Below are 14,240 nucleotides of genomic sequence, written 5' to 3' on the forward strand. Positions count from 1 at the left end.
TGAAATAGATCAAATGTGTGAACTTTTGAATTCTGACTGAATGTCAATTCATAGATACCAAGAAAAAGGACAAAGGACAGAAAAGATCTGTTTAGAAAACACTTTACTTAGAAATGTGTTAATATTCCGCTCACATAAAACAATTTGTCATCCAAGGGGACATGATGATCGCCAAAACGCTTCTACATTCACCTGCTCTATCAAGATACAACACATTAAACAAACTCCCTTACAAGGTCTTCCCCTTTACGTAACCCCTCAATCATTGGACGCCTGTAAGCATGGTGACATGCAATTAGTCCTAGAAACAGTAACTATGTTCTCCACAAATGTTGCTATGCAGACACAACAGTATCCAATACAAAACAACCCTGCTAAGGCAGTAATATTCACTTCAGTATAATTTCAACTTCATTGACACAACACCTAACCGACCGGGAAATGTAGATTACAATGCTCAATAAATATCTAAGAAAGCACAGATCCCTAATATGCAATGCCTTGATTATATAAGGACAGAAGAAATCCAAAAGGCATGGCATGTATGCTAAAACATGGCATCTCTGGTGCTACTTGGCAATTCTGGACTGAACGGGATTGATAAAAAATAGAAAATATATGGTGATAATGCTTTGACAGTAGAGGTATTGGATCTCACAATGACATATTCCATTTAAATGTCACGATGTATAAGGTTATGCTTTATCTTCCACGACACCCAATTAGCAAAAAGCTGATGGTTAAGGAAGGAAGGGCACTGTTTACAAATCCATCAAACGACAACATAACATCTGCATCTAAAGAAAACAAACAGAAAAAAAATAAAGATGTCAAATGTACAAATGTAAAGTGATTGTGAATATGGTAGGCACTGTTGGGAGGCATGAATGGTGCCGTCGTTGCACTCTGAAATGGTGTGGTGGGTTACGGTTAAAGCCGATAAACGAGCGCTCTCATAAAATGTTAGCATCTATAACTACAGTATGTTAGTAAGGCTGAAAATGGTGTTCATGTTAAAAAACCCACATAAGGAATGTTTAACGATCAAACCGGTCAAGTGAGTTGTACCTCTAAACCACTCCATCCCTACACATTACATTCACATGGGCACTGTCAAATGTTATTTTCTTTCCTGTAAAATCAAATTCACTCTACAGAATTTGCAAAGGCTACATCATGTCCAATTTCAGAAAGATCAACAGCAATAAATAAAAATCACCATTATGGAATTAAATAAAAACACCTTCAATCATCTCCAGTCCTTCGCCACTGACCCGGTGACAAGTCACTGCTTATGTTGTCCCCTGGCAAAATGACAGGCAAAGTCATATTTGCTCCTGCACTTGTGGCCACAGATGTTGCACTGGAAGGGGTTCTCGTAGCCGTGGCAGCCCATGTGGATGGTGTACAGGATGTTGTCAGGGAAGTAGATGTCACAGTGCTGGCAGTGGTGCAGCATCTGGGGGTCTTGATGCAACGAGGGCAGGCCCGGGACTGGTGTGCTGGGCTGGCTATTGGTGATGCTGGGGGTACTGGTGCGCCCGCTGTGCTCGCTGCAGGGACCTGCCCCGGGGCTGCAGTTGCTGTGTGGTGGGGGCCTGGGCTCTGGGGTGATGGGGGAGGAGGAGGCAGCATGGGCAGTGCTGGCTGACGCAGCAGCAGAAGCGGTGGCTGGGAGAGGCTGCTGGATGAGGAAGGGCTTCTCGTCCACACAGGACTCTGCACCTGGAGATATGGGAGGCTGTTGGGTCTCGCCCTCAGCTTCAGAGGGGAGGTTGGCCAGTTGACCAGCCAGGGTGGAGAGCTGATTGAGGGGGTTTTCCATGACCAGGTTGTGGTGGTGATGGTGGTGATTGTCCCTGGAGCTTCCATCTCCACCAGCACCCTGGTCGTCGTAGGTCTCCTGGCGCAGGTGGGGCAGTTCGTGGGAGTAGTCGTCCAGGTGCTCAGCCTTGTGCATCACCATGGAGGGGGGGCTGAAGTTGATGAGGAGCCGGCGACCATAGCCCAGGCTGGTCTTCTTCTGCAGGACGCTCAGCATCTTCTTGTGGGAGAGAGAAGAGCGAGCACCTTTCATGGGTAAGAGCTTGTGGCGGCGGCGCCGGTGGTGTGAAAGGTTGCTGCGGTCGCTGCAGCGGAAGGAACACAGCTCACACTTGTAAGGCTTTTCTCCTGTGTGGGAGCGCATGTGGGCCTCTAGGTGGCGCTCATAGGCAGAGGCAAAAGGACACAGATGGCATCTGTGGGGTTTCTCTCCTGTTTGATCAGAGGAAAGAGGAAGAATAAAGTCTTAGGACATTTTAAATGTCATGTTTTTTGCTTTTTGTCTGATAACTAACTAACTAACTAACTAGGCCTAATGAAAAGGGTGAAAGCTTTGTATAAGAGAAAATGCTCAGCGAGTGATCTTCATCTGGTAGCATCTGCATGGTGTTATCTGTTCTATTCAAGCTCACCAGTGTGAATGCGGATATGTTCAATGAGTCGTGCTGTGCCTCTGGTAGCATAGTTACAGTAACGGCACTTGAGTTTGCCGTCATATGTTCTCTCGAAGCCATCCACCAGCATCCCTGAGCCGTCATCAAGGGACATATCCGCTGAGGGGTGGTCTAATCCATTCTGACTGCAATCTGCACAGGTACAGGAATAATCACAACACAGGTTCAAGAGAAATATCTATATTTGTATTTATTATGGATCCCCATTTGCTGCTGCCAAGGCAGCTCTTCTTTGAATCCAGCAAAATTAAGGCAGGTATATATTTATTAAAACATTACAATACATTCACAACATATTAAGTGTGTGCCCTCAGGTCCCTACTCTACTAACACATATCTACAACACAAAATCCATGTGTATGTGTGTGTATAGTTCGTATGTTATTGTGTGTTTGTATGCATGTGTCTGTGCCTATGTTTGTGTTGCTTCACAGTCCTCGTTGTTCCAAAAGGTGTATTTTTATCTGTTTTTTACATCACATTTTACTGCTTGCATGAGTTACTTGATGTGGAATAGAGTTCCATGTAGTCATGGCTCTATGTAGTACTCTGCACCTCATATTGTCTGTTTTAGACTTGGGGACTCTGAAGAGACCTCTGGTGGCATGTCTTATGGGGTATGCATGGGTGCCCGAGCTGTGTGCCAGTAGTTCAAACAGACAGCTCGGTGCATTCAACATGTCACCTCTCACAAGTACAATTAGTGACAAAGTCAATCTCTCCTCCACTTTGAGCCAGGAGAGATTGACATGCATATTGTTAATGTTACCTCTCTGTATACATCAAGGGCCAGCTGTGCTGCCCTGTTCTGAAACAATTGCAATTTTCCTAAGTCTCTCTTTGTGGCACCTGACCACACGACAAAACAGTAGTCAAGGTGTGACAAAACAATGGCCTGTAGGACCTGCCTTGTTGATAGTGCTGTTAAGAATGCAGAGTAGCACTTTATTGTGGACAGACTTCTCCCCATCCTAGCTACTGTTGTATCAAAACGTTTTGACCATGACAGTTTACATTCCAGGGTTACTTTAGTCACCTGAACTTGCTCAATTTCCACATTATTCACTACACGATTTAGTTGAGGTTTAGTGAATGATTTGTCCCAAATACAATGCTTTTATTTAGGACTAACTTATTCCTTGCCACCCATTCTGAAACTAACTGTAGCTCTATGTTAACTGTTGCAGTCATTCAGTTGCTGTAGTAGCTGACATGTTTAGTGTTGAGTCATCCGCATACATAGACACACTGGCTTTACTCGTTAGTAAAGATTGAAAAAAGTAAGGGGTAAGTTACCTGGATTTTTGGGGGGTTTCCAATAAATGAACACCATCTGTGTTCTGTTAGACAGGTAACTCTTTATCCACAATATAGCAGGGGGTGTAAAGCCATAACACATACATTTTGCCAGCAGCAGACTTTGATCAATGCAGCTTTTGACATTATCGAAATCTAACAAAACAGCTCCCCCAATCTTTTCATCATCAATTTCTCTCAGCCAATCAGTCATTTGTGTAAGTGCTGTGCTTGTTGAATGTCCTTCCCCATAAGCGTGCTGAAAGTCTGTTGACAATTTGTTTACTGTAAAATAGTATTGTATCTGGTCAAACACAATTTTTTCCAAAAGTTTACTGCGGGTTGGTAACATGGTTATTGGTCGGCTATTTGAGCCAGTAAAGGGGGCTTTACTGTTCTTAGGTAGGGGAATAACTTTTGCTTCCCTCCAGGCCTGAGGGCACACACTTTCTAATCATTACACTCCACTCACATTAATGGTTTTTAGAATGATAACATAATCATACATGAAACAGTCTGGATAAAACTGTTTGAATCAGATAGTTTACTTAGAGGACAAGAGTCAGTTGACAGTCAAAATGGTGGTTTGTGTTGATGCCATAGTAAGGCCTACCTGTAGCCCAATACTAGACCTCTGATACATTATTTAATTGAAATGAGGTCTAAGGGCATTCCATAGCGACTGCGTTCGAGAGAACTCATAGTCAAATGGCTGTACCTGCTTAACAGCATGTGTCCAACATCCGGAGCTACTGATTGGAGTGCACCGTTTGTGTCGCCAAGCAGAACAATAAACTATTAAATATGGAAATGTTATTTTGTTCTCACTTTGCACACACACATTTCTTCTGCTTCCAGTCTGGGGTTGCCAGACAATCAGACTGTGTTACCTCTGGTTCACAGTCTGAGATTAATGCCATACATTTCCTCTCACAAGCTCTACAAACCAGAATGTTTAAAAAATATATATATATATTTGAACTTACTTTACCGGTTGTTTGTGCAGTTGGTCCTTTTGCAGGTAGGGATGTGAGACAACATATCAGCAGGAAAGTAGAATTAAATACATTTTTCAAAGCGCTGGCAGTTCTTTCAGGTTTTCATCACCTGAAGCATGCGCAGAACCACGTAAACACGTGCACGAGCTCGCCAAGTATGCATGCACCTCGTATATGTATTTTCGTCTTATAGGCGCATGCGTCATGTGATAGAAATCTCAACGCACTACCAGCACTTTGAAAAGTTGAATTATACATTCCTGTGGATATATTGTCTCACATTCCTACCTATAAAAAGGACCAACCACATGGACAACTGGTAAAGTAAGCTGAAAGTAAACAGGTAAAGTATTTCATTCAACATTCTGGCTTGTAGATGTCGTGAAAGGAAACTTTCATGATGCAAATGCAAATTTCTGCCCAACGTACAATTCATCATGGGGTCTTCAAGCTACGTCTAGGGCAGCATGGTGCCCATATTGCAAGCCGGAATAGGTCAACAAAACACAGGCGAGGCGAGAACACAACATGGAATCCATGTTTGGTTTTGATTTGGAGGGGGTAGTAGCATCTAACAATTGGATTTAAATTATTTCCTGGACACCGCTCCGCAATGCAAACGACGACCTCCTAATCAGAACAGTCTACAAATTACGGATATAGTTTAGGAAGCGGGAATAGTGTAGCAAACAGGAACGGTCGGCAAATAACTTGCAAGGTGGGTAAAAGTTCAAACCAGACGTGAGTTTCCCTCAGGTCTAAACTGGGCTAGGCTTACCTGCTGGTAGGTCGTCCATCTCTTTGACTCCACTGACGGAGCCCGAGATCATGTTCACATGTTGAGTCTGCTGGCTGAGATACTCTTGGAAGTCTTTGACAAAGTCCAACGTCTCTGGCTTTTCCTCGCCCATTGGAAGGTAGAGATGCTTTCAGGTGCAATAAATCAACTGTATCCATAACAGCACATGATGATGACAGTGTCAATAGGCAGACAGATAAGCGAAAAACAACATGACAATACATTGACATAACTTGTGATTTAGAACGCAGAGTTAATTTCAGTCTATGCTGCCCTTCAGGTCGTAAACTTTTTGACAAGACATGGATCACCCTAGAGAATACTGCTACTCCAGTTGCTCTCTCTTCATCTGACTAGTTCTCTCTCATAGTCCAAGAGCATCTGGTCGTTGGAGTGGTGGCACAAGGCTACTAATTTCTCCTAACTAGAGATACTCTCACCTGTCCATCTACTCATTTTAATTCAATGCGGTCACTGTCACTTGTCCACTCAAGCTTGTCATCTATCGCCCACTAGGTGCCCTTGGCGAGTTCCTCAATGAGCTTGACACCTTGATAAAAATCATTTCCTGACAATGGCTCTTTGGCCCACCACCTCAAGCTCAACAAGAGCTTCGGGGAAGATATGCCTGCTCAAAGACCTCTCCATCACATTTGACAAGTCCACAGTGTCACCCTCCCAGAGTGCAAAGAACCTTGGCGTGACCCTGGACAACACTGTGTCGTTCTCTGCAAACATCAAAGTAGTGACTCGCTCCTGCAGGTTCATGCTCTACAACATCTGTAGAGTACAGCCCTACCTCACTGAGGAAGCTGTGCAGGTCCTAATCCAAGCACTTGTCATTTCCCGTCTGGACTATTGCAACTCGCTTTTGGCTGGTCTCCCCGCTTGTGCCATCAAACCCCTGCAACTTTTCCAGAATGTTGCAGCTTGCCTGGTTTTCAAGCTTCTCACGTTCTCTCGTCACCCCACTCCTCCGCACACTCCACTGGCTTCCAGTCGAAGCTCGCATCCACTACAAGGCCATGGTGGTTGCCTAAGGAGCAGCAAGAGGAACTGCCCCTCCCTACCCTCAGGCTATGCTCAAACCCTACACCCCAACACTCCGTTCTACCACTTCTAGTCTCTTGGCTCTCCCTGGAGGGCAGCTCCCGCTCATCCCAGTTCAAGCTCTTCTCTGTCCTGGCTCCCCAATGGTGGAACCAGCTTCCCCCTCAAGTCTGGTTGGGCGATATATAATGAATTAGAATGTATGTTTTTGCGCAATATTCTAAATGCCTGTAATCGGTCTCATCTCCTTTGCTCGTCTATGCTGTGTGAACCTGTATACAACGAGATTGTAGCTTGCTAAAGCTCTTTCGTATTTTTGTGGTAGTGAAATAAGTTTAAAAAGTTGAATTTCAATTATATTATTTTAATAGTGAAATTTTAAATTCCCATCAATAGTCAGTAGTAGCGGTCAGTAGTTGTGGTCAAAAGTTGGTGAGACAACATAGTAGTTATATGGTCAGATGTGTGGTTGTGGTCTGTAGATGTGTAGTTGTGTTCACTAGATGTGGTCAGAAGTTGTGTGGTTGTGGTCAGTAGTTGCTGTCAGTAGCTGTGGTAAGCAGCTTTGTGATTGTGGTCAGAAGTTGTGTGGTTGTTGTCAGTAGTTGTGTGGTTGTGGTCAGCAGTTGAGTGATCAGTAGTTGTGTGGTTGTGGTCACTAGATGTGGTCAGAAGTTGTGTGGTTGTGGTCACTAGATGAGTGGTCAGTAGTTGTGGTCAGGAGTTGTGTGGTTGTGGTCAGAAGTTGTGGGGTTGTTGTCAGTAGTTGTGTGGTTGTGGTCAGCAGTTGAGTGATCAGTAGTTGTGTGGTTGTGGTCACTAGATGTGGTCAGAAGTTGTGTGGTTGTGGTCACTAGATGAGTGTTCACTATATGTGGTCAGAAGTTGTGTGGCCGTGGTCTGTTGTCAGTAGTTGTGTGGTTTCTGTCAGTAGTTGTGGTAAGCAGCTTTGTGATTGTGGTCAGAAGTTGTGTGGTTGTGGTCAGTAGATGTGATCAGATGTTGTGTGGTTGTTGTCAGTAGTTGTGTGGTTGTGGTAAGCAGCTTTGTGATTGTGATCAGAAGTTGTGTGGTTGTAGTCAGTAGATGAGGTCAGCAGTTGTGTGGTTGTGGTCAGCAGTTGTGTGGTTGTGGTCAATAGATGAGTGGTCAGTAGTTGTGGTTGTGGTCAGGAGTTGTAATTGTGATTAGGAGTTGTGTGGTTGTGATCAGGAGTTGTGTGGTTGTGATCAGGAGTTGTGTGGTCAGAAGTTGTGTGGTTGTGGTCAGTTGTTGTGTGGTTTCTGTCAGTAGTTGTGGTAAGCAGTTGTGGTCACTAGATGAGTGGTCAGTAGTTGTGGTCAGAAGTTGTGTGGCTGTGGTCACTAGATGTCGTCAGCAGTAGTGTGGTTGCGGTAAAAAGTTGTGCGGTTGAGGTCACTACGTGGTCAGAGGTTGTGTGGTTGTGGTCAGAAGTTGTGTGGATGTGGTCAGTAGTTGTGTTTTGTGATCATTAGATGTGGTCAGCAGTTGTATGGTTGCTGTCAGAAGTTGTGTGGTTATGCTCAGAAGTTGTGTGGTTGATGTCAGTAGTTGTGTGGTTGATGTCAGTAGTTGTGTGGTTGTGGTCAGCAGTTGAGTGATCAGTAGTTGTGTGGTTGTGGTCACTAGATGAGTGGTCAGAAGTTGTGTGGCTGTGGTCACTAGATGAGTGGTCAGAAGTTGTGTGGCTGTGGTCAGAAGTTGTTTGGCTCTGGTCAGAAGTTGTGTGGTTGTGGTAAGAACAGATGTTGTTTTGCTATGTTTTTAGGGAAGAACGCTGTTTGCATCCATGAGCTAGCTAGCTTTTTTTTATGACCAGTACTGTAGGTGCGCAAAACAACTTTACCAGCATCATAAGATAGTTGTGACATGAAATACGAGTGATAGTGTAATCAATGTGTAATAACTACATAAAAAATGTATCAATGCGTTGAATTATTGTGACGTGCAGTCATATTCAGGTCCTGATTGGTAAACAAGCCTATTAAAACATGTCAAATAGTGTTATTTGATGTGTATCTTTTTTGACACTCAAAAGACCCAAACACCGTTTGATCACAACTACACAACTCCTAACCACAACCACTGACCACTCATCTATTGACCACAACCACACAACTGCTGTATGACGTCAGCATGCCACTTTTTGTCACTCTAAAAACTCTGGCAAACAGCGGTAACTTACTATTGGTAGAAACTATTCCAAATCTGCTCTTTCCAATCAGAGGGGTACAGCCCAACCTTATTTTAAGAGACAGGAAAACTAGCATTGCATGGCAACACTGCTGCCTTTTGGCTAAAGAAAATGTGAGAAACATGCTAACGCACAGTAAGTTTGTGCTTTAATATTAACTAAATACTGCACTCTGGCCCACAAAATGGCTTTGCTAGATTCTTGATAGTGTTATTAGACAAAGCAAAGAAAGTGAACTTTAAAACATGTAGTTTTATTGGAATTTGCAGCTCTTGTTGGTAAATAATTAATCTGCTAGCTTCTGACATGATTTACCGCAGCTATAAAGAGTGCAGTTGATGGGTTACTAATACAGCTGTATCTACAGATTGGTAGATGTTATTCCTAATCCGTTTTCGGATTTGACAAACAGAGAAGTAGGGGAAGTTAGAAGAAAATGGTAATGCAGCTCTACAGTAAGATCCATAGTGAATATTTTGGTTCCGCAAACAGATATGAATAGTAGAGAAGTAGACAAAGACTCCATACGCTCTAACGTTTTGGGGTAGTAGTCAAAACGGCAGCTGTTTGCAAAAAGATTTTAGCAAGAGTGAAACCTCTTGCTTCCCCTCTTTCTCTATGGTTTACATCAAGCCCTCCCCTGCCTCTAAACTCTACCTACATGTACAGTCGTGGCCAAAAGTTGAGAATGACAAATATTAATTTTCACAAAGTGAAAGTTTGTACGATGGCAATTTTGCATATACTCCAGAATGTTATAAAGATTGATCAGATGAATTGCAATTAATTGCAAAGTCCCTCTTTGCCATGCAAATGAACTGAATCCCCCAAAAACATTTCCAATGCATTTCAGCCCTGTCACAAATGGACCAGCTGACAACATGTCAGTGATTCTCTCGTTAACACAGGTGTGAGTGTTGACGAGGACAAGGATGGAGATCAATCTGTCATGCTGATTGAGTTCGAATAACAGACTGGAAGCTTCAAAAGGAGGGTGATGCTTGGAATCATTGTTCTTCCTCTGTCAATCATGGTTACCTGCAAGGAAACACTTGCCGTCATCATTGCTTTGCACAAAAAGGGCTTCACAGGAAAGGATATTGCTGCCAGTAAGATTGTACCTAAATCAACCATTTATCAGATCATCAAGAACTTCAAGGAGAGCGGTTCAATTGTTGTGAGGAAGGCTTCAGGGTGCCCAAAAAAGTCCAGCAAGCGCCAGGACCGTCTCCTAAAGTTGATTTAGCTGTGGGATCGGGGCACCAACAGTACAGAGCTTGCTCAGGAATGGCAGCAGGCAGGTGTGAGTGCATCTGCACGCACAGTTAGGCGAAGACTTTTGGAGGATGGCCTGGTGTAAAGAAGGGCAGCAAAGAAGCCACTCTCCAGGAAAAACATTAGGGACAGACTGATATTCTGCAAAAGGTACAGGGGTTGGACTACTGAGGATTGGGGTAAAGTCATTTTCTCTGAATCCCCTTTCCAATTGTTTGGGGCATCCGGAAAAAAGCTTGTCCGGAGAAGACAAGGTGAGCACTACCATCAGTCCTGTGTCATGCCAACAGTAAAGCATCCTGAGACCATTCATGTGTGGGGTTGCTTCTCAGCCAAGGGAGTGGCTCACTCACAATTTTGCCTACGAACACAGACATGAATAAAGAATGGTACCATTACATCCTCCGAGAGCAACTTCTCCCAACCATCCAGGAACAGTTTGGTGACGAACAATGCCTTTTCCAGCATGATGGAGCACCTTGCCATAAGACAAAAGTGATAACTAAGTGGCTCGAGGAACAAAACATAGATATTTTGGGTTCATGGCCAGGAAACTCCCCAGATCTTAATCCCATTGAGAACTTGTGGTCAATCCTCAAGAGGCGGGTGGACATACAAAAACCGACAAATTCTGACAAATTCCAAGCATTGATTATGCTATAATGGACTGCCATCAGTCAGGATGTGACCCAGAGGCCATTTGACAGCATGCAGGGGGGATTGCAGAGGTCTTGAAAAAGAAGGGTCAACACTGCAAATATTGACTCTTTGCATCGACTTCATGTAATTGTCAAAAGCCTTTGACACTTATGAAATACTTGTAATTATACTTCAGTATTCCATAGTAACATCTGACAAAAAATATCTAGACACTGAAGTAGCAAACTTTGTGGAAATTAATGTGTGTGTCATTCTCAAAACTTATGCCATGACTGTACATATTACCTCAACTAACCTGTGCCCCTGCACATTGACTCAGAACCGGTAACCCTTGTATATAGCCTTGCTTGTTATTTTACTGTTGCTGTTTTAATTATTTGTTACTTTTATATTTTCTACTGATCTCTTCTTTAACACTTTTCTTAAAGCATTGTTGGTTAAGGGCTTATAAGTAAGCATTTCACTGTATACAATCTGTTGTATTCGGCGCATGTGACAAATAAAATGTGATTTGCTCTAACCACTGCCGTCCCTAATGCCTGTTAAAAGAAGTTGAATGTGCATTATGCATGGTTATAGTTGAATTTGTAATAAAAAATGTCATTTTCATAGACAGACTTCAATGCCAGATCAGTGATTATTGCAACAACAAAAATAGCAGGTTAAACTATTTTGATAAAATAATTAAATTATTAATGGTTATGGATTATATTTAGCCTGGGTATAACTTCACAAGTCCTGAATTCATTAGATTATTGCTGACTGTTCGAAATGCAGTATATCTGACCTTTAATTGTACAATACTTATTTTGAGAATTAAAAAACAGAAAATCTAGATATACATCGTTAAGTAAAAAAAAAAATCGATATGATTTTTAGGCAATATCGCCCAGCCCTACCCTGAAACTAGGACAGCAGTGTCCTGCCCATCTCCCGAAAGCACCAGAAAACCTCTTCAAATAGTATTTTAAATAATCCACCTCCTCACTTCAAACCTCCCGTTCAAAAAAACATTTCCTGAACCATCACTTGCACTTAACTTCCTCTCCCTCTTGCTCTGTACATTCTATGCCTGTGATTGTCCCACCTACCAGTAGCTAAGTATCTTAAGATGAATGCAATAACTGTAAGTAAGTCTGCTAAATGACAATTTTTTTTTGCTAAATGTAAACTTTAGCAGGTCCTTTTAGCTAGCCAATGTCATCGACAGAACATCGATTCCACCATTGATTGCTGGAACACTCAGCTGGCCAGGTAACCAAGGAGCTAGCTTACTAGCTAGCGAATCAACTTACCTTTTCAAAATGTCAACAAATTGTTAGCAAGTATTAATATGTCTCTAGCCAGCTAGTGAAAGACAGACGATTATTCGTGGCAAACTCAGTAATTGACCGGTGACGACAAGTGTCCAAGTGACTGATCAGTTCCGTTGAAATAGCGTTCATGTTGTTGTTGCTAACTTCAGGTTAGCCAGCTGGCTACTGTCTTTCGACCTAAACAACTGTTCCGTTTACATAGGCATCACTCAACTACGGCTGCATCGAGTTCCTATGGCGAATAGCTAAGCGTGCTACAGAATCAGTCGGTTGGTCTCTAATCACATAAATGTGCAATATAGAGCTAACGACGTTATCTGAATCAAAACAATGAAGCAATTTGTGGAGGTGAGAGTTCACCCAGTGCACCCGCGAAATTCGTCCCGCCTCAATGTGCAATAATTGCGCGAAGAACAGTTCCTAGGAAATAACTGCTGTCGTAGCTCACATACTGTGTACCTCAGTGGTTGTAGCCCACCAAAGATACTTTTAAAACTCTGTGGTAGTACAGCAGGGTGAGTTTAATTATTTCTCAAGATCTTATTAAATACAAGCAGACTACACTAATCAACTAGATGGTACATACATATTTCCAAACTTTGTTTTGCTGTCAGTGCCAAATAATAGTCACCTGTAATTAACACAATTTTGACAGGCTTAACATTGCATTCTGCTGCATTCATTGCATTATTATTTAATTGAATTGTGGAAACTGTTGCCTTAATTTGTCAGTGTCCACTATATATAAAATGTTGACTATTTTGTACCCATAACATTAGGCGATTAAACCGCTCACACTTCCAAACATAGACGTTTAATTACAAAGCGCTACATTTGAGCAACAGCAATTTCATTACTTTAAATAGCTAGATTGACTCATTTATGTTTCATCACTATCAATAATTGAACAGTTAAGACATTTGGAGAAGATCATATTTCCCCATTTGTGTCAAGTTGTAGGGAAACCATTGAGAAGCATTGAGAAGAGGGTGATAAACTAGCAGTTTGAGTGAGGCCATTGTATCCTTTTCAGTGCCACATTGCCTTGTGATGTTACAAGAGCAGTACAGCAAGTAATGTACACGGTCTAACAGCAAGGCATGGTGGCATGAACTGTTCAAGTTGAACCAAGGACCACTCAGAATAAAATCTTTACAATGAAATCTGAAGTCTGTCTCGAGCAGCACGATCATGAGCAGATTTAGAAATACAATGGATGAGAACATCCAGTCAGTTCAATTATTGTTTTTATTCCAGTTCAGTTTCTGTACACTAGATGGTGTATTTTGTCCATAAATTAGCAGTGTCCAGCATGCATCCATCCACTCATAACATAAACATGAACACAAGGTTATAACTTGAAATAAACTTCCACTCTAAATATTGGTGAAGGCAATTGTTGACATCAGGTATATTAAGATTCAAAATGTCTACATGATAAGTCTGCTAATAGACCTGCACAGAGTTTCACTGCCAAGATAACAAGGCTTCTCCATGTCAGCTGACAATAGCAGTCCCAGGGGACTAGGGGCTGAGGCCTAAGGCAGACATGACAGTCCAGCTCACTGGATTAAACTACGACCCAGAGAGCAGTCAATAACATCACCTAATAGCTTGTCAACACTAATGTTATTTTATTGCAATGTAATTATGCTCAGGTTTCCAATGGGGCAGATGCCTTTAAATCATTTACACACACTGACAATAATTTGTCAGTTGGAAAAGACAAAGCACATTTTTGTGTGTTTAGGGGGTTTCATTTGTTCAGGCCGAAATATTTTTGTTTTTGTAAGCCTTCCACATGGATTGTTTTTGCAGATAGGCCTTATTAGAAAGAAGACCCGACAGCATAGTTAGTTGGGCTGGCAGCACTTAAATTGGACAACAGACTTAGTAGTGTGATCAAAAATTGTTTTTATTTTAGTCAGTGTTGTAGTCCCACAGTGTAAAAGTGATGACGATATTTATAAATACACAGTCCAGTAATTCAAGTCAAAATAAATGGTAATTTCAAAAATGTTTTCTAGTTGACAAGAAGACAGTACTAAAAGGATCCAAAATTGTATTTGTCGCTTGCCGAATACAACAGGTGTAGACTTTACTGTGAAATGCTTACTTACGGGCCCTTTCCCA

At 42.3% G+C, this 14,240-nt stretch overlaps 2 protein-coding genes across 3 annotated transcripts in view; one reads left to right on the top strand and one right to left on the bottom strand.

The window, feature by feature from the left end:
• Positions 1 to 86: 86 nt before the first annotated feature.
• Positions 87 to 12,569, bottom strand: LOC109899741 (zinc finger protein Pegasus). Of its 2 annotated transcripts, XM_020495221.2 has the most exons (4): positions 12,087 to 12,569; positions 5,571 to 5,739; positions 2,457 to 2,630; positions 87 to 2,256 (listed from the first exon to the last, which is right to left on the bottom strand). In XM_020495221.2, the coding sequence occupies exons 2-4, from the start codon at positions 5,701 to 5,703 to the stop codon at positions 1,286 to 1,288; spliced, it is 1,278 nt and encodes a 425-aa protein (XP_020350810.1). In that variant the 5' UTR covers positions 5,704 to 5,739; positions 12,087 to 12,569; the 3' UTR covers positions 87 to 1,285. The 2 variants fall into 2 exon arrangements, with proteins under 2 accessions (XP_020350810.1, XP_031691531.1); XM_031835671.1 differs by lacking the exon at positions 12,087 to 12,569 and having other exon boundaries at positions 5,571 to 7,307.
• Positions 5,052 to 14,240, top strand: part of LOC109899742 (homeobox protein HMX3) — a 52,003-nt gene continuing 42,814 nt past the window's right edge. Inside the window, exon 1 of the mRNA XM_020495222.2 lies at positions 5,052 to 5,135. The gene's annotated coding sequence lies outside the window, so the exon portion shown is untranslated. The remainder of the gene's footprint in view (positions 5,136 to 14,240) is intronic.

This window comes from Oncorhynchus kisutch, linkage group LG11, assembly GCF_002021735.2.
Source record: "Oncorhynchus kisutch isolate 150728-3 linkage group LG11, Okis_V2, whole genome shotgun sequence".
Taxonomy (NCBI): Eukaryota; Metazoa; Chordata; class Actinopteri; order Salmoniformes; family Salmonidae; genus Oncorhynchus; species Oncorhynchus kisutch.

What these genes read in the sequence shown, in the direction of transcription:
- LOC109899741 (XM_020495221.2), bottom strand. Translation starts at nt 5,703, where the DNA reads ATGGGCGAGGAAAAGCCAGAGACGTTGGACTTTGTCAAAGACTTCCAA. An exon ending in GATGGACGACCTACCAGCAG is followed by an intron (nt 2,631 to 5,570) that starts GTAAGCCTAGCC and finishes GTACCTGTGCAG; the next exon opens with ATTGCAGTCAGAATGGATTA. An exon ending in ACATATCCGCATTCACACTG is followed by an intron (nt 2,257 to 2,456) that starts GTGAGCTTGAAT and finishes CTGATCAAACAG; the next exon opens with GAGAGAAACCCCACAGATGC.